Source organism: Pleurodeles waltl, chromosome 4_2 (assembly GCF_031143425.1).
Source record: "Pleurodeles waltl isolate 20211129_DDA chromosome 4_2, aPleWal1.hap1.20221129, whole genome shotgun sequence".
Lineage (NCBI taxonomy): Eukaryota > Metazoa > Chordata > Amphibia > Caudata > Salamandridae > Pleurodeles > Pleurodeles waltl.
In genome coordinates this window covers 434,719,487-434,743,985 of record NC_090443.1, presented here as the reverse complement: position 1 = coordinate 434,743,985, position 24,499 = coordinate 434,719,487, and the positions used below count along the sequence as shown (strand labels likewise).

The window sequence follows — 24,499 nt, the reverse complement described above, 5'->3', positions numbered from 1 at the left end:
ATTCTTTTCAATACATATTATAAGCTACCTGTCTTCAAATTAGAAGTGCAAAAATGATTTTGCGTTGGCTTCTTTCTTATTTTTTATTCACTTTTAACATGGTAAAGGACTAATATTGGGTATTAAAAATATCTTAATATCTTTAGTTTATTAATCTAACGAACCTGAGCTGTCCTATTTGTGAGAAAATATTTTTGACAAAAGTTCCTTTGGACAGAGCACACACTAAGGATCTCTAAACTGGGTGGCTTACCCCACCAGAGCAGAAAATGGAAAATGTAAAGGCAGGATGCAATTTGTTCAGTGAATCCTGCGTTACTGCCTTCCTCTACATGTGCCCATGGTGTTATTTGAACTTCACCCCAGAGGCTATATGAATGTCACCTTAAATCACACTAAGCTTTAGGGAAAATTGAATTGTCTAGTATTGCAGCATGAATCTTTTCTGGATTCACATGCTATGCATTATTCTGCCGTCTAGTGGTTGCGTCCAAAATTCTCCAGTATTTTGTAGTCCTTATTTTTTTTGTTTTTTGTTTTGCGTAGTCCTTCCTCTCTTTTCTGCTTTGTTTGTTGGTGGGCATCGACGGTACCTCCATTTGATGTCCCTTGTGACGTCGCCTTGCTTCTTCCCAAAACTCCCACCTGTGGCCACCATCTTCAGATCCTTTTTTTTCTGCCATTTGGGTGTGGAAGCCTGCTGAAGGATCTCCAAAACAGAGAAGAAGATTGCGACGAAAAAGCTGTAAAAGCTGCCGAAAAAGTTACCTGATTAGTCTACAACACCGACAGGATAACCTGAGAGGAAGATTAGAGAAGGAAAGTTCAAGAAATCAGGAAGAAATTCAGAGAATTCCCGTTCCCGGGGGTCCCTGAATGACTTAGATGGGGAAAACACTGTTTCAATTTTGTAAGAACTGCCATCACAAGTTTTTCCAAAAGGATCCGCACAGAGTCTGCAACCTTTGTCTGAGGACTGCAACGCTAGTTCGGCATTCGCTCCAGAAATGCTGAGGGTAAGGGAGATACACAGAAGGGCTCACCACAGCATGCAGGACCAGCAGACAACACCATCTTTGAGAGACTTGGGCCTCTCTAGCGAAGAGGAAGACAATGTCGTTGAGGAAGCAGGGGAAGAGATGTCTGACGTGCAGGTCAAGTTCGTCAACAATGAGGAGAAGGCGACGCAGAAGTAAGAGGGACTTTGTGCACAAAAAAATCATCCAAGTCAGAGAAATATGACTTGCAGACATCAATAGAAGCAGCTGTGTCGAAAGACGCACCCGCCGGCAGGCATGTCCCGAGAGAAGGAGTCACACAGATCCCTCAAGGGGGAATCCGGTGGAGGAAAGACTTCCGAAAATTCCAAGGTGTCGAAAGACGTACATGATAAAGACACTTCGACATTGAAAATAGACGGGTCAAAACTTGACCACTGAAGCTCAATGACGGTTACATTGTCGAAAGATTGTGCCGCAGACAAGTGGAAGGCTCCCAATCTTGCCCCCGAAGGTCAGGTTGCCAAAATCGAAAGGAAGCAAAAGATTGGAGGCTGAAATGTCTGCGCTCCTTGAAAAAAAGGAGTTCAATGACAGTCTGAGGGGTTTCAGGATCCCACCAAAAGCTTCGGCACACAAGGACTTTGGGGACAGAGGGTTTTAGCAATTGACTGACACCTGAACCGGAAGAAGAGGAGGAAGGACCCTTCTATGAAGAAGAGGAAGATCAACTCATGGAAAGCGTCCAAGGTTCCGAAGCTGAATACATTCATCAGTGGCAGGAGTTAGAAGCTGACTCCCACACAGGAAGGAGTAGACTCTTACCCATCGAGGTTTTCACCTCCTGATAAAATAGGCATGTATAATCAAGTCATCAAACATGCTTCTGACAAATTTTGGGTTCAGTTGAAAGGAGAAAAAACACAGTCATGTTTTCTCTTGAAACCTTAATTCCATACCAGGCAATAAATCAGTTTCTGCTGATGCTCCCTGGTGTTCTGGATCAGGGAAGGGAGTCATTTCAGGAGCCTGCCACGTGCACTGGTGTAACCCCAAGAGCAGAGAAAAAATATAAACTCAACCAAGGATCCAGTTTATATTGAAGGTCCAGTACCAGCAAACTCTGACATAGTCTCAACAGCAAGGAAAAGAGCCAATGAACCAACAACAGTTGGTACTCCTTCAGAAAAGGAAAGCAAGCGAATGGAGTTTTAGAGGAGGAAAGTAGAACGCAGTGCTGGTAACCATTAGCGCATTGTCAACTCTAGTGTCCTCTTGAACCGCCTGCACACCAGCATTGAGAGGAAATTGGGAAGCTAATGAAGCATCTCCCAGAACAGTACAGAAAGAGGGCTGCACACTTGGTGGATAGTGACAAAAACATTGCCAACACATGCCTGAAGTCAGCACTGGCCGTAGCTCCTACATCTAGCCGTCAAATTATGATGAGGTAACCCTCAGAAGGCACTCGTGGCTAAGATTCTCAGGATTCAAACCAGAGCTACAGGCCTCAATAGCCCATTCAATGGGGAACAACTTTTTGGCAGGTCAGTGGATGACAAGCTGAACTAATTAAAGAAAGATAATGAGACCACACAATCGATGGACGCCCTGCAGGTTCTGGGAGAAATGTGTAGGGGAACAGCAGCATTATGCAGACCCATCAGAAGGGGAAACTTTCAGACAGAAAACACACAGAAATCCGACAGCGGGATCTCAACAAGCATGGCAGAGCCAATAACAGGGCAGACAGTCCTTTCGTGGGAGAGGCAGAGGAAGGGGTCAGCTGCACAAGGGAGGATCAAACCCCACACATAAGTGACTCAGCACAAACACAAAGCCTCTCACAAGTACCATCAAGGTGGGACAACAACCACAGAGACAACAACAAACAATAGTCTTACCTACATACAACACCATTAGAGGGCAGATTAAAAAAATGTCTTCCAGGAGTGAAGAAAAATAACTTCAGACAAATGGATACTAAACTTTTTTTCACTTTGTTTATTCACATTTAAACTGGTCAAAGCAAACAATACAGAGGTCTCAATAGAGGCAAAACAATAAAGCAGCAGATTCCTCACAATAACTTTACAGAGAACCACGTGGTGCACTTGCAGCTCTCTCAGTACCCCACTCTACGGGAGGCTGGTGAAACGCAGGATTGTAGGTGCCATAGTCCCCAAGGGCCAGAGGGAGCTACCAGCAGCCACCTCAATGAACAAGCTTTTGCATCTATGTCAATACAGTATTAGTACACCCAGAGTGAAAGGAGGGGGCGAGGAGCTCCTCCCTTATTCCTTCTAGCATCTTCTACTCTGAAATACACATCTACAGTACTCCCAGGTCTCTAATTGCCCCTGTGGGACCCTGAGTGTCTCACCAAGTCCACTAGGATACATCCACCTTGATAGACAGCCCAGGGGTGGTTCCGCCTCCGCCCCCAGTTGAGCTTGAGGCTAAATCAGCTGTCACTAATGTGTCCCCCTCCCCTAGACAATCCATCATGGCCCCCCAGAGCTCCAAATCCCGTTCAGCATTCTTCTGCCACTGCCCGTTCCAGTAAATTGGTCTGCCCTTTGTTCCGGGTCAGAGAGATCGGGCTAGCCCAGTGAATGGCAATACATTGTCTTGCAAGTGCTAGCCCCAATCTGGCAAATCTGTACATCATTGTTTTGCAGCGAGGCAGTAGACCAAGCAAGCAATGTCGTATTGTCAACTCCACCTTTACCACTGTTGTTCTGCCCACCTCCCGTATTATCTCATTCCAAAAGGGCTGCAACGTCCTACATTCTCATGTGACATAGCCAAATGTGGCCGGGGTATGCCACAGCGTGCGCACTCAGCGGAGTGTGTTGGCTAAATCCTATGCAGGTGCTGCGGTGTCAGGTATGCTCTTTGCAGGTAATAAAATTGTGTCAATTTAAACCTGGCATTGCTTTACATCTCCTGTAATTGTGCCTAGGCCCTGTTCCACTCCTGGTCAGTGAGCATTATCTCTAGGTCCGCTTCCCAAGCTCTGCATGACATCGACACATCCGTCCATCTGTTCTTCTGAAGGGCAGCATATAGTCCGGAGAGAATATCCTTGGCAGAGCCAGGGTCCAATATCATCTGTAATACGACAGGTTCCTCTGGGAAGGACGTCCAAATCTCCCGGATCGATTGTGATACGCTTGCATACTGCAAAAATTGCCTCCAGCCAATTCTGAAATGAGTCCCTATCTCTTCCAGGCTCCCTCCAACCATCTTGAGATATCCATAGAGCCCTTTATGTGCTCGAATGGGTGCAGCCACCAAATTGGGAGGAGCCGTGCGTAGGGTACTCGTTGCAGAACCTGCGTAACTGCCCTCTCCCTTGTCTGGGCAACCTCAAGAGGGCAAAGGAGGTGTCCGCTGAGAGTCTGGAACCATGCATAAGTAATTTAGGAAGCTTGTCTAGTGCCACAAGCCCTCCAGTAACTTTTTCTCCCAGTTAGGACCATCCTTACACCACAGGGCCGCATATTGGAGCAGGCCCGCCAGATAGTATGAATACTGTTGTCTGTGTCCAATTTTAAGACCACAAGGTGAACCCTGCATCTTTTTCCCACCCATACCAGGGACACTAGCAACTTTTTGAGTTGTCAAAATAAAGATGGTGGCAGTAGCAGAACAAATTTTGCATTGATTAAAAGGCAGCAGGGTAGCAGGATCATCTTACTCAGGGCCACCCTGCCCATGACCAATAACAGCAACGTGGTCCAAAACTGGACGGAGGTCCGAAGGCTAGCAAGTACTCTGCTCATATTCAAATCATACTGTAAGTAGTGGTTGGGAGTTACCTGTATCCCCAAATTGTGAAACGATCGGGTCTCCCACGTTGGGCACTGCAAGCCCAGCTAGGGATGCCAAGGGAAAGAGCACTGTCTTGTGCCGATTGAAGCAGAGGCCCGAGATCCCCCCAAGCCTGGTCATATGTCGCATGAGGAAGGTCACCGATCGTTCTGGGTCAGACATGTATATCAGGATGTCGTCAGCATACATTGACACAATATGTGTCAAGGTGCACTCTTGTACACCACAGTCCCGAAGTCCTGTCTTAAGTTATATCACTAGTGGCTCCAACGCGAGCTCAAACCGGAGCTGCAACAGCAGGCATCCCTGCCTTATTCGTCCCTCAATGCTGAGCAAGTCAGAAACCACCTGTCCAGTGCACACTCTAGCTCTTGGTGCTGTGTATAACAGGCGCATCCACGATAGGAAGCCTGGCCTGAGGCCCATCCGTCTCATCGCCTCCCACAGAAATTTCCAGGACAGGGAATCAAATGCCTTTTCGATATCCAAGGCGATCAGTGCTTCCCGCATCGCAGTGTCTTGGGTTTTGTGCATCACATGGGAGAGCCTCCGCATATTCATGTGCGTGCGTACCTCTCCCTGGCATAAACCCACATTGGTCCTAGTGGACCAGGTGGGTGATCACCCAGCCTAACCACATGGCTAGAACTTTTGCATGTTATTTAATGTCTACATAGAGCATAGACCGCGGCCGGTAGGAGCTGTGGTCAGCAGGGTCCTTACCCGTTTCGGTAACATGATTATCAGGGCTCCTTGCATGTGAGCTGGTAAGGCACCTTCATTGTGCGCCTCCCAGAGAGTCTCCGACAATCCAGGGAGCATAGAGGCAGACTACCTTTGAAAATACTCAACCGGGAGTCCATCCGGACCGGGGCGTTTTCTGCAAGGCATTTCTCGGAGGACCTCTTGTAGCTCCTCCAGTTGTATGTCTCCTTTCAGACCTTCGGACTGGGCCTCTGTCAATCTGGGGATTTTAATCTCATTAAGGAACTCTCTAACTTCAGGAGTGTCTACACGTGTCGGGGATTCAAATATCCCTATCAAGTGGTCCCATAACAGTGAGTTGATCGGCACTTGTCCTACAACCATCTCTGTATCCGGTCCACACAGGGAGAGAATCAGCGGTCCGACTGGTCTCCCTCTCAGTGTAACCGCCGTCTATAATTTTTCCAAACATGACAGTCCAGTCTGTCCCAAATGGCCTCAGTGGATACTAAACTTTGGGCCTGATTACAACTTTGGAGGACGGTGTTAAACCGTCCCAAAAGTGACGGATATACCACCTACCGTATTACGAGTTCCATAGGATATAATGGACTCGTAATACGGTAGGTGGTATATCCGCCACTTTTGGGACGGTTTAACACCGTCCTCCAAAGTTGTAATCAGGCCCTTAATCCATTCCAAGAAGGAAACAACACTGCTCCTCAACGAAGTGGATGAATTGCTAGCAAAGAAAGCAATAGAAAAGGTTCCAACACAGGAAATCAACAAGGGAAACTATTCAACATATTTCCTTATTCCCCAAGTGACCAACTCACTTAGAAAAATTTTACACTTAAGGTTCATAAAAACAAGATGACGATACTGCAAGAGCTCATCCTGCAACTACAGGAGGGAGACTTAATGGCAAATATAAACCTAAAAGACCCATGCTTGCCCATTCCTGTGAATACACATCACAAAAGATTTCTATACTTTGTGGTGAGCAAGATTCACTATCAATTTTCAGTACTGGCATTTGGAATAAAATCCACACCAAAGTTGTTTAGAAAGTGCCTGGCATCAGCAGCAGCTCACCTCAGAAGAAAGGATATTCATGTCTACCCATACTTAGAAGATTGGCTGGTGAGAGCAAACTCTTACAAAAATGCAAGAATCATAATCAGCATGCAATAAAGACAGTATTCGCCTTGGGATTCTCAATAAACTTAAAGAAATTATCCCCCACTCCAGAACAGGAAAATATATTTCTGGGAGCAATAATAAATTCTATTCAAGGGAAAGTGTTCCCAAATGAGAAGAGAACACAATCTTTGATTGTGGATGCTCATCAATACCAGAAGGGACAAGCTCTTACAGTGAGGACAGTGGGGAAGCTTCTGGGAAAAATGTCATCATGCAGTCCCTTAATACCATATGCAAGACTTCACATGAGACAATTACAAGACTGGCTGCAAGCTCAGTGGTCAAAAGCCACAGGAATTTGGGAAGATCTAGTGGTTGTCATGTAAAGTAGAAACAGAGATAGCATGGTGGAACAGATCAAATATAAGGCAAGGAATGACATTTCAACTGTCAATTCCATCAATAACAGCTGCCTCACATATGGGATGGGGAGCACACATCTGAACTCATGCAAAGTCAGAGGACTATAGAAGGAGGAGGATGCAGTGCAACACATAAATTCCTAGAATTAAATACGGTGTTCCTAGCCTTAGAAGCATTTCAAAGGCAGCTATCATGTTTATCTGTGTTAATTCAAACAGACAACACTATAGCAGTGTTCTACATAGACAAACAGGGTGGAACTCTATCCGCACAGTTATCAAGATTAGCCCAGGAACTTTGGAACTGGGCCATTCAAAGAAGATGTCTTTAACAGCAATACATCTGCCAGGGGAGGACAATGTGGATCCAGACAAATTCAGCAGGCAAGAATCCTGCTCACACGAATAGACGTTGAATCAGAAAGTGCTCAGAAAAATCTTTTGGAAGTGGGGAACACCTTAAGTCGAGCTTTTTGCAACACCAGAGAATGCAAAAATGCCAAAGCTTTGCATCCAGACATCATCACCACCAGTCCCTGGTGAATGCCCTGTCGACACATTGACCAGGGACATTTGCTTATGCTTTCCCCCAATATCACTCTTGCACAGGGTGATTAACAATTGCAAAAGGAACAGGATGACGCTGATCTTAATTGCACCACAATGGGCAACACAAACTTGTTTTTCAGAACTAATCCAGTTGCAAACGGGAAAGATTTAACTCTACCAGTACAACAAAATGTGTTATTTATGGACAAGAGAAGAAGTCTACATCCAGAACCAGAAACAATAAGCTTAGCAGCCTGGCTGCTGAAGACAGAATTTAGACACCTAAAGTTATAATAACAATATTAATAAACAGTATTAAAGTATTTAACCTCTTCGCTGACAGGCCTTTCCCCCTCAGGTGCCAGGCCTGTTTTTTGGCTATTTGGGGCAGTTCGCGCTTAGGCCCTCATAACATTTTGTCCACATAAGCTACCCACGCCAAATTTGAGTCCTTTTTTTCAACATCCTAGGGATTCTGGAGGTACCAAGAGTTTGTGGGTTCCCTTGGAGGAGACCAAGAAATTAGCCAAAATACAGCAAAACTTTCATTTAAAAAAGAAAAATTGAAAATAGGGCTGCGGAAGAAGGCTTGTGTTTTTTTCCCCCTGAATTTGGCATCAACAAAGGGTTTGCGGTGCTAAAATCACCATCTTCCCAGCTTTCAGAAAGAGGCAGACTTGAATCAGAAAACCAAATTTTTCAACCCAATTTTGGCATTTTACTGGGACATAGCCCATTTTTCTATTTTTGGTGCTTTTAGCCTCCTTTCAGTTAGTGACAGAAATTGGTGTGAAACCAATGCTGGATCCCGGACAGCTAAACATTTCTAAAAATTAGACAAAATTCTGATTTCAGCAAGGGGTCATTTGTGTAGATCCTCAAGGTTTTCCTACAGAAAATAACAGATGAAATAAAAAAAATATTGAAATTGTGATGAAAAAAAAGCAATTTTTCTCCATTTTTTACTCTGTAACTTTTTCCTGCCATGTCAGATTTTTTAAAGCAATATACCGTTACGTCTTCTGCACTCTTCTGGTTGAGGGATATATAGGGCTTGTGGGTTCATCAGCACTCTAGGTACCCAAAGCCAATAAAGGAGCTGCACCTTGCAATGGGTTTTCATTCTATACCGGGTATACAGCAATTCATTTGGTGAAATATAAAGAGTGAAAGATAGGTATCAAGGAAACCTTTGTATTTCCAAAATGGGCACAAGATATAAGGTGTTGAGAAGCAGTAGTTATTTTCAGATCTCTGAATTCCGTGTCCCTGTACTAGCATGTGAATTACAGGGCATTTCACAAATAAACATATTTTTTACACACTGTCTTACATTTGGAAGGAAAAAATGTAGAGTAAGACAAGGGGCAATAACACTTGTTCTGCTATTCTGTGTTCCCCCTAGTCTCCCAATAAAAATGGTCCCTCACTTGTGTGGGTAGGCCTAATGCCGCAACAGGAAATGCAACATGGACACATCACATTTTGAGATTGAAATCTGACATGTTTGTTTTTAAAGTGCCTCGCTGTGGATTTTGGCCTCTAGCTCAGCCGGCACTTAGGAAAACCTAGCAAACCTGGAAATTTCTGAAAACTAGACACCTAGGGGAACCCAGGATGGGGTAACTTGTGAAGCTCTCACCAGGTTCTGTTATCCAGAATCCTTAGCAAATCTCAAAATGTGGCAAAAACCTTTTTCCTCACATTTCGGTGCTGCAAAGTTCTGGAATCTGAGGGGAGCCACAACCTTCCATCTACGCAGCGTTCCCCCAGGTCTCCCGATAAAAATAGTACCTCACTTGTGTGGGTAGGCCTAGTGCCCGCAAAAGGAAATGCCCCAAAACACTATGTGGACACCTGCGTTTTTGGTCCTGGGCTCAGCAGCCATATAGGGAAACCTACCAAACCCAAACATTTCTGAAAACAAGACATCCGTTGGAGTCCAGTGAGGTGTGACTTGCATGGATCTCCTAGTGTTTTCTTACCCAGAATCCTCAGCAAACCTCAAATTTAGCTAAAAAATTGCATTTTCCCCACATTTCTGTGTGGGATCAACGCACCAGAACAAATTTCCTACCACCCAACGTTCCCCTCAGCCTCCTGGTAAAAAGGATACCTCACTTGTGTAGGTGGCCCGCTGCCTGTGACAGGGAGGAGCCAAAAACATGTCGAAAAGGAGGGGGAACCAAACCGGGACCAAAAGGGCATTTTGAAAAAAAAAGTTTTAGGCTGACAAGTGGGGCAGAATTTTTATCGGTAAGGATGCGACAATGCTGGGTGGTAGGAATTTTGTGGATTCCTGAAGGTTCCACCACAAAAATGTGGGGAAAATGTGTCATTTCCAGCAAAGTTGGCGGTTTGCAGGGAATTGTCGGTAAGAAAATGTTGTGGGACTCACCCAGATGTTTAGTTTTCAGATGTGTCTAGGTCTTGTAGATTTTTGTATATGGCAGCGTCCCAAAGTCCAAAAAGTGCAGCCCTCACCATTCCAAGTAGGACGATTTTGAGTGTTAGACAAGCTCTCATGGCCCAAGTGTAAAACCAAAACCCAAAATAATCAAAAGTCCTCTTGCTTGTAGTGGGATAAGATGTTTTAGTGTGTGGGGGGAGCGCTGAAAGACTGTTACCCCCTTTAGTTGGGGTGAGGGCATAACCATGCACATGCGGGTTGATAGCCACCACCCCACTCTTTTTTTTAAAAAAAAATTCCCTGTCCTCTAGTAGGCTTTCTGCTCCCCTGGGGACTGGATTGGGGGTAATTGCCCCATCTGCCCACTAGTGGACAGAACTACTTTGTCCCCATTTAATTGGGGTGGGGATATGGCCATACTCCCACCCTCTTTTTTTGGAAAATAGAAATCTTACCTGGTCTCTTGTGGGCTTTCTGAACCCCACTTCCCCCTTGGGGGAAGATGGACCTTACAAAAATAGGCCGATCTGCCCCCAAGGGGGCAGAAATGGCCATCAGTAATGTACCACCATGAGGAGGGAACCTTGCCCAAGGGGCTGCCCCCCACGCCCCAAACAAAACACACACACCTACCAATCCCTGGTGCCTAAGCGGTTTTTGCCCCTGCCCCCAGGGGGCAGCAATGGGCTAAAATAAATTTGCCCCCCAGAGAAGCGATCCTTGCATGAAATTGGCGCTAAAAAAATCCCTGGTGCCTAGTGGTTTCTGCCCCCCTTGGGGGCAGATTAGCCTAATAAAAATAGGCCAATCTGCCCTAAAGGGGCCAGAAATAGCCTAAAATAAATTTGCCCCCCAGGGGAGCGACCCTTGCCAAAGGGGTCCTTCCCATTGCGTGCAATTGTCACAATTTTTTTTTCAGCCCTGCTGTCTAGTGGTTTCTGAGCGCATGGCAGCGGACGTAACCACCTCGCCCAGGGCACCCGACGGGTTAACATGCCTAAAGGATTGTACACTAACTTATAGTTCATTACGAGTACATCTAACGGTAGTAGGTTACACAAAGGGGTAGTTTGGAAGAAGTTTCCTTACTTACTGTACCAGTAATAAAACATTTCTTGGAAGGTGCAAAAAAAATACCACCTCCAAGGAAAATACCTGCACCCACACGGTACCTTAACCTGGTGTTAAACCAATCAACGAAACCACCATTTGAACCATTACATAGAGTTTCACATAAAAATGCTCACATTAAAGACTGCATTATTGGTGGCTATAATGTCGCTTCGGAGGGTGAGTGAAATACAAGCCCTCACAATCCAAGAGCCATATGTGCAAATTCTTTAGGACAGAATTGTCATGAGGACAGATCCTCAATTCCTACCAAAAGTAGTTTCACAATTTCAAATGAACGAAACTATCCAAGCACCACATTTTTTCCAAAACCCAAAGGATCAAGCAGGGAGAGCTTTACATACATTATACAGAGAGGACTAAACCATCTAGGAAATCAAAGCAACTATGTCTCATTTGCGGAGAACAACGTGAGAAAGCCAGTTACTAAGGGTACTGTGGCCAGATGGATTTTGGAGACCATATAAATTTGTCATGCAAATGCCGGTGGAAGATTGGGAAGAAAACCTAAGGCACTCTCAACAAGGAAGAAGGGGAAACCATCACCTTTCTTTCAAACACACCATTACAAGAGAATTGTTTGGCAGCTACTGCATAGACATCCAAATGAGCAAGAAAGCTCAGATGGGCAAGAAGGTACTAAAACATTTATTTTCAAATTCAAATCCATCTTAGGCCCATCCTACATAAAACAACCATACTGCTCCGTAATCTATGCACAGCTTGTGAATCCAGAAAAGATTCATACTGCAAAACGTAAAGTTTCTTACCTGTAGGTGTAGTTTTGCAGCTCGAAGAATTTTCTAGATTCACAAGCAAGTAACCCACCCACCTCCATCAGGAAGATGGAGAAAAATGAAAGAAAAGAAAGAGCACTGAAGATGGCGACCAAAGGTGGGAGCTTCCAGAAGAAACGCAACGTCACAGAGGGCACCAGATGGAGGTACTGTTGACGCGCACCAACAAACAAAACAGGAAGGAGAGGCAGGACTACGCAAAACAGAAAACAAAAGGAAAAGGACTACAAAATACTGGAGAATTCTGAACCGTACCACTAGATGGCAGAATAATGCACAGCATGTGAATCCAGAAAATTCTTCAAGCTGCAAAACTACACGTACACTTAAGAAACGTTACTTTTTAGTGCAGTGAGAGTGATTAAAGAGAAACTGTTGTCCTAAGGGATAGCATGCCAAATGTACCCTCTCTTCAGAAAAGTTTTGGGTACTGATGCTAGAAAAACATTGTTTTTCTTCTCCCCATTTCATGTGCTGTATTAAACATAGCTGCATTCTACAATTGCCTTGAGCATCCCAATAGCATGGACTGTCCAGCCATTCGAAAGTTTGTACTTGCCTACTAATTTATGACTTCTTCCCTCCACCCCCCATCCTGGGGCCAGGCCTGGGTTCATGTAAACTCTAGACCGATGAACCGGTTAGAAAAGCCAGTCTAAAGGTCAGCAATCAATCTGTGTGCCCACATGTCAACTGCTGGGATGTTTGGCCTAGATTCTTTAGCAGTGTAGTGCGTCCGTGCCCTGATTGGCCTTGGAAGAAGCTTTCTGTCCCTCTGGGCACTCCCAATTGTTCTCTCTAAAAGGGATAGATGCAAATATTAATTTTTGACCCAAAAAGACATGAACATTTTTACAGGCTGCTTGGAGACAAGTAAGAGTGAGGGGAGGGTCCTGTCTGTATGTATTTCCCATGTTAAATTAGTTGTAACTCTCATTTCTTTACTAAAGGCTGACGATGCCATCTCCTAGTGGGGTTTTTTCGGTCTCTTACAGAAAACACTGGCAAAACTCACAGAAGAGGAAGCACATGAGCTTAGTGAAGTCGGGAATAGGATTGTTGTATGCGGCGACTGGGGCACTCCTATTAAACAACCAAGTCCTTACCTATTGCCCAGATGCCCACTAGTGTGCCTCCAGGAGGGTTCAGTGACCATTGCCCCTGGCTAAAGTGGACCTTTAGGCTTTGATCCTGTTAAGACGTCTATTGGAGACATTCTAAGAGGTGCTGATTGTTTACCTGGTTGGGAAAAGTAGCCTAATATATTGCTAAAGTGGCAGTCCAGTCGCTCTCTTCCCTGAAGAGAATGGGCTCTCTAAATTGATTTTCTTTAGGAATCACTGTGTGTGCATTTATGTTATAAGGAATACCTAATCTTGGATTGATCGACTCTCCTTCCTCTATGCTGTGCAACTATGATACAGAGTAAGCTCTTCTCTTTCTCCAGTGTGCTAGCTGGAAAAAAGTAATCCCAAAATAACAAAAAAATCCAGCTTCAGACATAGCTGTTATAAATCATGTTGGCAGCGATTCCCAAAGATGACCATCAGGCTCAATGTGGAATTGTCATGTGCATTTTCCCAGGCCCATTGTTGTTTTGATGGATGAAGCATAAACCCGGACCGGGCATGCCTTATATTTTAAATCTCTTGTTTACAGCGATATTGCAATTGAGAAATTGAACCTGGATGCAGAGACCACACCACAGAAACAAGATCATGAGCACAGAAGTGAGCAGGGAAACATCGACACCCCTGGGAGGCTTTCATGGGTGAGACTGTAGACAGGATTCTGATTGGAGCTTGTCCACTGGGCAGGTTGGGAGATTGTAAACGGAGTGGACAGACAGGCTAGGTGGATGGCAGCATCGGTAGAGGGCATGATGGTACACCAAGGAAGCTGGCTTGTATGCAAATACATTGATAATTAGATTGTGCACAGAGTTTACTCAGGAATACTGGACGTGTTTGAACACACAGGCACATTATCATGGAACTGCATATGGGTTGAGTTAAAAAGATAAATCCCAGTATAATGTCAGCATTGAGAACACACATGATGAATTCACTTAAGTGTGTGTCCAGCGCAAGATGATACTTATAGGTGGCTAACTGTCATGCAGCAACGCCCACTGGCTGTTTTTGATTGTGGTGCATGCCTTGTGACTTAACCTCATGTAATAAAATCAGCTTCTATCTATGGTATGGTGTGGTATGGTATGGGCCTGTTGTGTGTGGACAGTATCAGTGGGTCGCCTCAAGATTATCACAGCCAATAGCATGAGTAGTAGTAGGAGACCTACCCTTGCAGGGCATCTGTCATTCCTCTCACTTGTTTCTCTTGCTTCCAAGTTAGATGTGCTTAGCATGTGTACAGCAGTAATTTGGGTTTTATTCGTTTTGAAAGATCCGTGCGAATGTTTATCCAGAGACCAAGGCAGGGTTGTGAGGTGAGCGAGAGTTAGAGGCCAATGTAAGATTTCCCCAGTTTGTTCATGTGGTATGTTTACATATGTGGTATGTTGCAGAATTACAGTTGACATTTAGTAATGCACTGTGCTGCAGGTGGATTGAAAGGGCAAGAATACAGAATAGGAAACAGAATTCTGCCACTGTGGATGAGAAAGGGGCGTGTTAGGTTCCGGCTTACTTAAGCTCATCCATGTCTCTTTCAGAACGAAAAACTTGTGGGACTCGAGCCATTTACCCAAGTGGAGCTGGTGTCGGGGCGAGACAACAAAGGGTCAGCGGGTAACTCTTTACAAAGGTAAGGCTGCCTCAAGTGACCTGCTCTCACCCTCCGCCCTTGCAATTTGTGCACACGCTATAAAAAGTCTACTGACGGCAAGTACTTTGGAAACACTCAAGCAGACATTTTCCTGTGGCAACTCTACCTCCCTTAACCATATCTCTCATGCTTATCTTTCCCTTTGGAGTTAAATTGGTCACCATCCTCTCACTCTTTCAGAAAAAGTAAGCTCGTCTGAAACGTGCGCTTGAGTCCTTCGGCCTATTTTACCATTCTCTTGCTTCAGTTCCAATATACAAGCACTACTCCATTCTTTTCCCATCTCCTTCGTTACTTGTCTCATTCAATTTTTATGTTCTGTTGAATAGTCCCACCCGTATCTGTATTTGGGAACCCTTTTCAATGTACATAAGAAATATATGCTTATTTGAAAAAGTGGCAATTTAAAATGCATAGAAAATATTGCAGCATATCACAAATGTTTGACCTTTAAAAATGTTCTCTTTGCTTAAAAAAAAATATATAAATAAAGTTAATTTGAAACTAGTTTGCAGGATTAAAAATAATTTAGCTGCCTATATATAAAGGAAAACGTTCAGGAAACAGAGCGAAATACAAAAAACTTCAGTGAAGATTCCTGTAGGGAAGCACCCTCTTTCTTGGCATGGTTACCCCCATTTTCTGCCTGTTGTCAGTATGTTTGACTGTGTCTACTGGGATCCTACTAACCAGGACCCCAGTAGTTTTGCTCTTGCCTCTAAATTGTACCTTTTTCTTCCCACAATTGGCATACTGGTCCTCCCATGTAAGTCTCTAGAATATGGTACCTTGGTACCCAGGGCATTGGGTTTCCAGGGGATCCCTATGGGCTGCAGCAGTTATTCTGGTACCTATAGGGAGCCGATGCAAAGGGTTCTGCAGGCCTGCCATTGCAGCCTGAGTGAAACGGGTCACTATAATTCACCCCTATGGTATGTCCTCTTGGCCCAGAGTGCATGGTGCAGGTAGCTGTGCGTGAGGGAACCCCTGCACTAGCAGACGTTCCCCCACAAACTCCAGATCCATTTTCCTGGACTTTGTGAGTGCGGGGATGCCATTTTACGCATGTACTGGACATAGGTTACCACCTATGTCCAGCTAAATAATGGTAACTCCGAACCTGGGCATGTTTTGTATCAAACATGTTTGAATCTGTTGCAAGTATTGGAAGGATGATTTCATGCACTCTGGGGCTCCTTAGAAGACCCCCACATTGGTACTCAGACAGGTTTCTGCCCTCCTGCTGCTTGAACTCATCAAGCCCAGGAAGGCAGAACAAAGGATTTCCTGTGAGAGAGGGAGGTATTACCCTCTCCCTTTGGAAATAGGTGTGACTGGCTTGGGAGCGGTAGCCTCCCCAAGTCACTGGTTTGCTTCTAAGGGCACATTTGGTGCCCTCTGTGCATAAGCCAGTCCACACCGGCTCAGGGACCCCCAGTCCCTGCTTTGGCGCAAAACTGGACAATGGAAAGGGGAGTGACCACTCCCCTGTCCATCACCACCCTGAGGGGTGGTGCCCAGAGCTCCTCCAGGGGGTCCCTGGGCTCTGCCATCTTGTTTCCAAGGTTGACAGAGAACTCTGGGAGCATTGGAGTGACTAGGCCAGGTAGGTGACGTCAGAGTTCCCCCTTTTAGTTGCTTACCTGGTTAGGTGACCAATCCCCTTTCCGGGGCTATTTAGGGTCTCTCTTTTGGGTGGGTCCTCAAATTCGGCTTGCAGATTCCAGCAGGACTCCTCTGCAACCTCCACTTTGACTTCTGGCCACTGGAACCACCACTGGACCCTCCAGAAATCGACAAACGCTGCTAGAAGACTCTTATGCAACTTTGTTTCCATGTCTCCTGCCAGCTTTGCAACATTTCCCCGGCCATGCATCTTCAGAAGATTACGACTCTTCAGCCTGCACAAGAAGAAGAAGGAATCTCCCTTGGGGTGAAGGAATCACTCCCCTGCAAACACAGGCACCTACAACAAGCGACAGCCAGCTGCATGGATCTCCCCTCATCTTGAGCTACGTGGATCCTGCATCACGGGTGATGGTCCGGAGTAGTCCTCTTGGTCCTCTCTGCCAGCTGTCCAACTTTGGTGGAGATAAGCCTTTGCCTTCCCACGCAGGACAAGTACCCCCCTGCACTGCGTCTCTTGCAGCTGCCAAGGCTTGTTTGCATCTCCTCCAAGGGATCTTCAGGCGACGTGTAGCTCCAGCCCCCAGCACTCCATCCTGCAAAGCACAGCCTCCTGCGTGGTTGTCCTGCAGCATGGAATCCTCTTTTGTAGTGTTGCTGGTGCTTCTTCTGCAACTCCTGTGTCTCCATCCTGTGGGACTCCTGTGGGTGCTGCCTCTGCTCCTGTGGACACTGAGGGTCCTGGGATGACTCCTCCTGGGTGTTGCTGGTCCCTGGCAGCACCACTTTTTTACTAACCGCGAGTTGCCTTTGCCAAAGCTTGTTGGTCGGATTCCTGCACTGATATCCATCTGCAATCTTCCTTCCGGCATGGGACATTACCTGCATCCATCAGGAGCTCTTCTCTGGCTCTAGAGCTGTAGTGCTGACCTGTTCTTCATCCCCGTTGACCAACTGCTGCAAGTAAAGCTGGGTGGGTAGTGGCTCCTACTCCTCCTAGAGTCCACTGTGACTCTTGGACTTGGTCCCCTCTCTCCACAGGTATTCTTTCTTCATAAATCCACTGCTGGTTTTCTTGCAGTCTTGTCTGGGTGTCTTTTTTTTCTTTTCCTCCTTTTGGGTGGTTTGGGGAAAATACAGTGATTTACTCCTACGTTCCTGGTCGCTGGGGGTACTGTTACTTACCTCTGTGGTTTTCTATTAGTCCCATCTCCCGTCTACACATTTTACTTACCTCGGTGGGGGTGGGGGGTGGGGTACCTTATTCGCATTCCATTCTTTTAGTATGTAGTTTGTGCTCCCCCTAGGGTCACTATTGTTATTGCTATTTGCACTGTTTTCTAACCTTTTCTATGCCTGTTTCTGATTGCTAGTGTATATATTTAGTGTAGTACTTACCTCCTAATGTTGGGTTATCCTTCTAGTATTTTGTGGTGATTTCTTTCAAAAATAAAGTACCTTTATTTCTCCAGTATTAGATCTTTCATAGATTCACATGCTTGAATCATCCCTGTCGCGAGGTGGGAGCCTCACGGTAACCCCAAATACACATAGCAGTAAACTTTACACACTAGGCCCCAATGGCCCACCTAGGTTCTTTTATAACCTATCCATGTCCTTTTGCAAAAAAAAAAACCAAAGTTGAGCGACAGCCAATCAGGCGTCCCCACCCTCTAGAACACTCCCAACAGAGGCTCTTTCCCTCAGATTTTCTACCGCACGTCGTGTGAAGGGAGTCTCCCTGAGCTCTGCTCAGTTTACCTTTGACAGGATTTTTTCTCTCCGAAAATTTCACCTTACAATCTCAATATGTCTCAGCAGACTAAGAACGGTCTGTTTAGGGATTGTGGTAGTTGTGGGAAGAAGAGACTTCATGTTGATGACCCCCACAAAAAGTGTATCTACTGCCTGCATCCTGACCACAAGGTGAGAGACTGTAAAATCTGTCGCACCTTTAGTCAGAAAACCCTCAAGGACCGTGAGGGTAGGCTTCTGTTGTGGCTGCAGAGACAGAAGGCCATAGAAAACCCATCTTCAGATGAGAATGAAACATCATCTCGCTCCCTCAAGAGACCTGGGGAGAAAGGAAGACTACCTGAGGAGCCACCGAAGAAAAAGTGGTTAAAAAGTCAAGGTATACATGTATGGAAAAGCAGGGGTGCCAAGAGCCTGCTACCTCCGGATCAGAGACCCAGGCAAAACTCTTCAAAAAGGTTCGCTCAGAGCCTACGACGCCTGTGGGGAAAAAAGGCACCGACAAGAAGTGCCTCTCTGTCCCTGTCACCGGCGTGGGATCCGGTGAGACCTTCCTCTGATGCTACTAAGAAATGCCTGTCGACGACGACCCCGTCGACGACTGTGTCGACGGTCAGGACAATGAGATTGACGTTTACTACGGCGGTGTCTCCGATGATAGTAACATCATTGCCGCTTTCATCAACGATTATCACCGCTAAAATCTTCAAGAAGACATCGTCGACAAAGACATCGTCGATGGCGGAAGCATCAATAGTCCATCCGTCGTCGACGATGACACTGTCGACTGCACAAATCACCTGTCCACAAGGATCAAGAAGGCGCTGTCGATGAGCACACCTGCGCCGCCGGCAAGACAACCGTCGACGAGAGACCCGTTGACGCATGAGTCGTCGACGACACCACCATCGACGAGAGAACTGTCTACGAAGGGACTGTTGACGACGAAAACTGAACTGTCAACGACAATGATGGAAATTTCATCTGCTTAATCGTCGATCATGATTTGGGAGTGAAGCACGATTCAGCAAAGTTCCTCCCTCTTTCGTTTATCACCACGGGAGAAAAAACATCACCAATTCTTCCAAGGCATACTTCTCCAAGCAAGGTCTTGCCATATCCCCCGCAGCATCTCCTGGATGATGATGAGGACATTTATTCCTAGGATGACTGAATGTTTGATTCAGCCAGTAGTCCATCTTAGCTGCACGTAAAATGCCAGGACTTGGATGAGGAGGAGGAAGGGCAGGAGCAACCCTATTATTCCTCAACTACATATCAAGGTGACTCTTCATACCCAACGGGGGAACAAGGATCTTCTTTCCCCATGCCTCAGTCACTGGTGACGGATCTCCAGGGTATGCTAAAGGACTACTACTGGCGTTTTCCACTGTCGACGCCTGCAACTCCATCCAGGCCTTACAGTCAGCGGCCACCTATGCAAACCCCTATGACCAGACTCCCGGGAACACCACGCAGAAGCGTCCCATTGGTTCCCCAACCACAGGATGACCACATCTCGACAGATGACGAGAGGGAAGAAGGGGAGATAATGGAGGCAGCTCCTAGTGACTGGGATGACTACCTCATTCCCACACCGTCACCGCCAGGACCAGTTGATTCACCCCCTGAGGACATCAGGGGTTTTCACAATTTAATGGAAAGGGCGGCCAAGAGATTCGACTTGCCTATTATTTCTCAGGAAGCAGATTGTTTCTTATATGACTTCAAAGAGCCGTCAAGGAGATCAGTAAGAGCGATCCCGATAGTGGATTTCCTATGGCAGGAGGGGTTGAAGGCAATGAAAAATCTAGCGACAGTGCCTTCCCTAATGCCAAAGCTGGAAAAGAAGTACAAGGCCCCTGATAACACTCCAGCCTGCTTAATATCACAACCAAAGCCGGATTCAGTAATATCCGAGGCAGCGAAGCGTCAATCTAAAAACCCTTCGGCACCTATCGCAGTGCCTCCAGACAAGGAGGGGAGGAGATTGGACAATATTGGTAAGAGATTTTCCTCAGTGGCGGCGATCACGGTAAAGGCGGCTAACTCCTTGGCCACACTAGGAAGGTATGATCGCCAGATGTGGGCTGACATGTCTGCTTATATAGATCTATTGCCTGAGGATGTCAAGGTGGAAGCAAAGAGGGTGCTGCAGGAGGGAGAGCTGATCGCGGCTGAGATCATTGACTGCGCAATAGACATTTCCTTAACAGGATTCCGACAACTCGCAGGAGTAGCGGTCTTACGCAGGCAGGGGTTGCTCAAGTCTACATCCTTCCGTCCGGAGGTCCAGAGCCGTATTCTGGATATGGCATATGATGGGGAAAGTCTGTTTGGGAAGCATGTGGACGACATGCTACAGTCCATCAAAACAGATACTGATACGGCGAGATCGCTTGGTACCTTGCAGTACTGGAAGCAGCCCTTTTGTGGGGCAACGGGTAGAGGAAGTTATTCCTTTTGAGGTGGCTTACAACAGTACAGACCCCAGTATCAGTCTTCTGCCACAGGACTCAGGCAGCAATACTGCCAGCATCAGCAGCATTATCGATTGCCACCTACCACTGCATATAGGCACCCAGCGAAGGGAAGGCCAGCACCACGGGGAAGAGATACGGGCAGAAAACAATGACCAGCTAGCCATATCAGCTTCCTATGCTACCAGGGGCTCCAAGATTGGGGGTCGCATCACTTCTCACTTCCTTCGTTGGAAGGCCATAACATCAGATAGGTGGGTGTTGGATGTAGTGGCCAGAGGGCATACTCTGGAGTTCATACAGAAACCACCGGACGTCCCTCCGTTGGGCCCTCCACCTCCACGATTAACCCAACTCCTCAAGGAAGTACAGGTGATGCTACTCAAGGGCGCAATAGAGGTGGTCCCTGCTCCTCACAGGAACAAAGGGTTCTATTCACGCTTCTTTCTGGTAAAGAAACCTTCAGGAGACTGGCACCCCATTCTGGACTTAAGGTCACTAAACAAGTTTCTGAAGAAACAATCGTTCAGGATGGTAACACTGCAGGACATCTTGCACCTCCTGAGTACCGGAGGTAATATGGCATCCCTAGACTTCCAGGATGCGTATTTTCATGTTCCACTACACCGCAACCATCGAAAATTCCTCAGGTTCAAGGTGGCTGGTATGCATCTACAGTTTCGGGTCCTTCCTTTCAGTTTGAAATCAGCCCCCAGAATTTTTACAAAGATGCTGGCTCCAGTGGCAGCTCACCTCCGCCAGTCGGGCATGCAGGTGTTTCCCTATCTCGACGACTGGCTCATCAAAGCACCCTCAAAGGCTCAGGTGGTGCTTCACATCTCTGTCTGCCTCGAGTTGTTCGACGACCTAGGGCTTACCATCAATTACCGGAAGTCGCATCTTCGCCCCACACAGACATTGAATTTCTTAGGAGTGGTACTAGACACTGTCCGCAGCAAGACGTACCCGTCTCAGGAAAGGAAACTAAAGCTGAACACGTTAGCCCGCAAGTTCTCAGCAAAAAAGTGCGTTTCAGTTCGCACCTACAAGTCATTGCTGGGAATGATCTCGTCATGCATTCCGCTGGTTCCAGACTGCAGACTGTATATGCGACCCCTACAAGAGCAATTGGACGCTTAATGGTGCCAGGTACAGGGCTCTTTCGAGGACAAAATTCTCATCACATCGGAAATGCGAACAGCCATGGCTTGGTGGGCGACACCGGCAAATTTGTTCAGCGGTCTCACGTTTCTTCATCAGGTGCCCCGCTATATAGTGACGAGGGATGCTTCTCTCGAAGGTCAGGGTGCCCACCTCCAAGATCTTCAGATCAGCAGATCCTGGACTCCAAGGGACAGTCAACTCCCCATAAATCAGCTGGAGCTCAAGGCAATATATTTTGCTCTAAAGGCTTTCTTACCAAGGCTTCAGGGCTTGAATGTCTTAATCAGGACGGACAATACTACGAGCATGTTTTATCTAAACAAGCAGGATGGCACAAGGTCTCTACAGCTCTCGCAGCAGGCTCAGAACATCTGGAAATGGGCCATAGCGCACAACATTTCTCTAAAGGCAGAGCACGTGCCAGGACAGACCAACGTGCTGGCAGATACCCTGAGCAGGACCATTATCCCCTACCACGAGTGGGAACTGGACCAGGATGTCCTCGACCAACTCTTCCAGTTATGGGGCAGACCAAAGATCGGTCTGTTTGCCACACTCGAGAACAAGAAATGCCCTTACTATGCAAGCTGGCTTCCCCAGAGAGGGTCGTGGGGGAATGTGTTTTTGATGAGATGCTCCGGCTTTTATGCCTACGCTTTTCCTCCGATCCCACTGATACCGAGAATCATCAGCAAGATGAAGGTGGAGGGTTGTCGCCTCCTGTTGATAGCACCGAGGTGGCCCAGACAGGTGTGGTTCACAGAGCTCCTGATGCTCTCGGAACAGCCACATGTGCTACTCAGACGGAAGCCATCCCTGTTGACAATGCACCGGGGCCAGGTCAGACATCTGGATCCGTCATCTCTCCACTTATCGGCCTGGCTTCTGAGTTCCATGAGTATGCCACCGTAAACATCTCTTCGGAATGTAGGGAGATTCTCCCCAGAGCTTGGGTGGATACTACCAATAGGACCTACAGGTTGAAATGGAAGCGTTTTTGTGTGTGGTGTGCAGCGGAAGGGATCCATCGTATCTCCTCTCTTCCAGAACAGATACTACTGTATGGACTCTCATATTCCTCCATCCGCGTGCATGTGGCGGCAATTTCGAGATACCACAGATCTCAGAATACTGTCTCCTTATATTCCACCAGGATTGTGAAACAATTCCTGAGAGGCCTGTTTCGTACTTTTCCACTGGTGCGGAAGCCTCCACCGTTGTGGTCCCTAAATGTGGTCCTGGGGCAGCTCATGAAACCCCCTTTTGAGCCGATTCACAGAGCGGAACTAAAGTTCATTTCATGGAAAACTGCGTTATTGCTGACTCTTACTTCGGCTAAGAGAGTAAGTGACATACAGGCATTAACCATCAAGGAGCCTTTTCTTCAGTTCACCACTACTAGCGTAATTCTGAGAACAAATCCTAAGTATATTCCGAAGGTGCCCTCACCTTTCCATTTGAATGAATCCGTTATCTTGAAAACCTTTTATCCTAATCCGCAGACAGTGGCAGAAAGGGCATTACATTTGTTGGATATTAAAAGGTGTCATCAAGTTTTACCTGCAAAAGACTCAGAGCATACGCAAATCAGACCAGTAGTTTGTGGCCTTTTGGAGACGCAAGGAAGGGCCTTCCAGTATCCAAGCAGACCGTAGCCAGGTGGATTGGCCTGGCGATCCAATTCTGTCATATTCAGGCAGGTAAACCGCTCCACAGCAGGGTAAGAGCCCATTCGACAAGGACGGTAGCCACATCAGCTACACTCTTCGCAGGGGTGCCTCTGCAGCATATTTGTAGAGCGGCCACATGGTCCAGCCAGCATACGTTCATGAAACACTACTGTCTTGAGGAGACTAATAACATGGACACAGCGGTGGGGCAAGCAGTGTTGAGGCATTTATTTAGTTAAGGTGAGCCTCTGGAGTCATCCCACCTCCGCAAACAGGGTAGGTGAGCAATGGTTCCCTATTCTAGTCAAGGTTAAACTTTTTTCTATTTTTAATGATTATTGTAGTTCTTGGTTATTGTAGCAAGCTAGATACTTGTTGTAATGCAGAGATCTATGCTTATTGTGCCTGATTGTTATTTTCAGAAGAACATTGCTACGTTACCATTGAACGCTAACTGAAGGTACTGGTACTCTTAATACTATTGTTATTCTTATACTTGTTCTGTTTATAAGAGTACAGCTACAGGCCTACTTAATTGATGTTACTGCTCGCTACTCTAATTCAAGCATGTAAAACTATGAAAGATCCAATACTGGAGAAGAAAATTACTTGCTTACCTGTAACTGTGGTTCCCCAGTATTGGTATCTTTCATAGATTCACATGCAACCCGCCCTCCTCCCCTCAGAGGCTCCCCTTCTACATGAACTCTTAACTTCACACTTGTACTAGAAAATCCGAGGGAAAGAGCCTCTGTTGGGAGTGTTCTAGAGGGTGGGGACGCTTGATTGGCTGTGGCTCAACTTTGGGGTTTTGTTTGCAAAGGACATGGATAGGCTATAAAAGAACGTAGGTGGGCCATTGGGGCCTAGTGTGTAAAGTTTACAGCTATGTGTGTTTGGGGTTACAGTGAGGCTCCCACCTCGACGACGCAGATGATTCAAGCATGTGAATCTATGAAAGATACCAATACTGGAGAACCACAGTTACAGGTAAGTAACTAATTTTGTAACACTGAGTGTTTGCT

At 46.4% G+C, this 24,499-nt stretch overlaps 1 protein-coding gene across 3 annotated transcripts in view; it reads left to right on the top strand.

Annotated features, from left to right (window-relative positions):
- Positions 1–24,499, top strand: part of PKN1 (protein kinase N1) — a 461,693-nt gene that overhangs the window by 336,309 nt on the left and 100,885 nt on the right. For all 3 annotated transcript variants that reach the window (XM_069231709.1, XM_069231708.1, XM_069231707.1), the window contains exons 12-13: positions 13,652–13,763; positions 14,667–14,758. In XM_069231709.1, the coding sequence (XP_069087810.1) occupies positions 13,652–13,763; positions 14,667–14,758 (204 nt within the window). The remainder of the gene's footprint in view (positions 1–13,651; positions 13,764–14,666; positions 14,759–24,499) is intronic.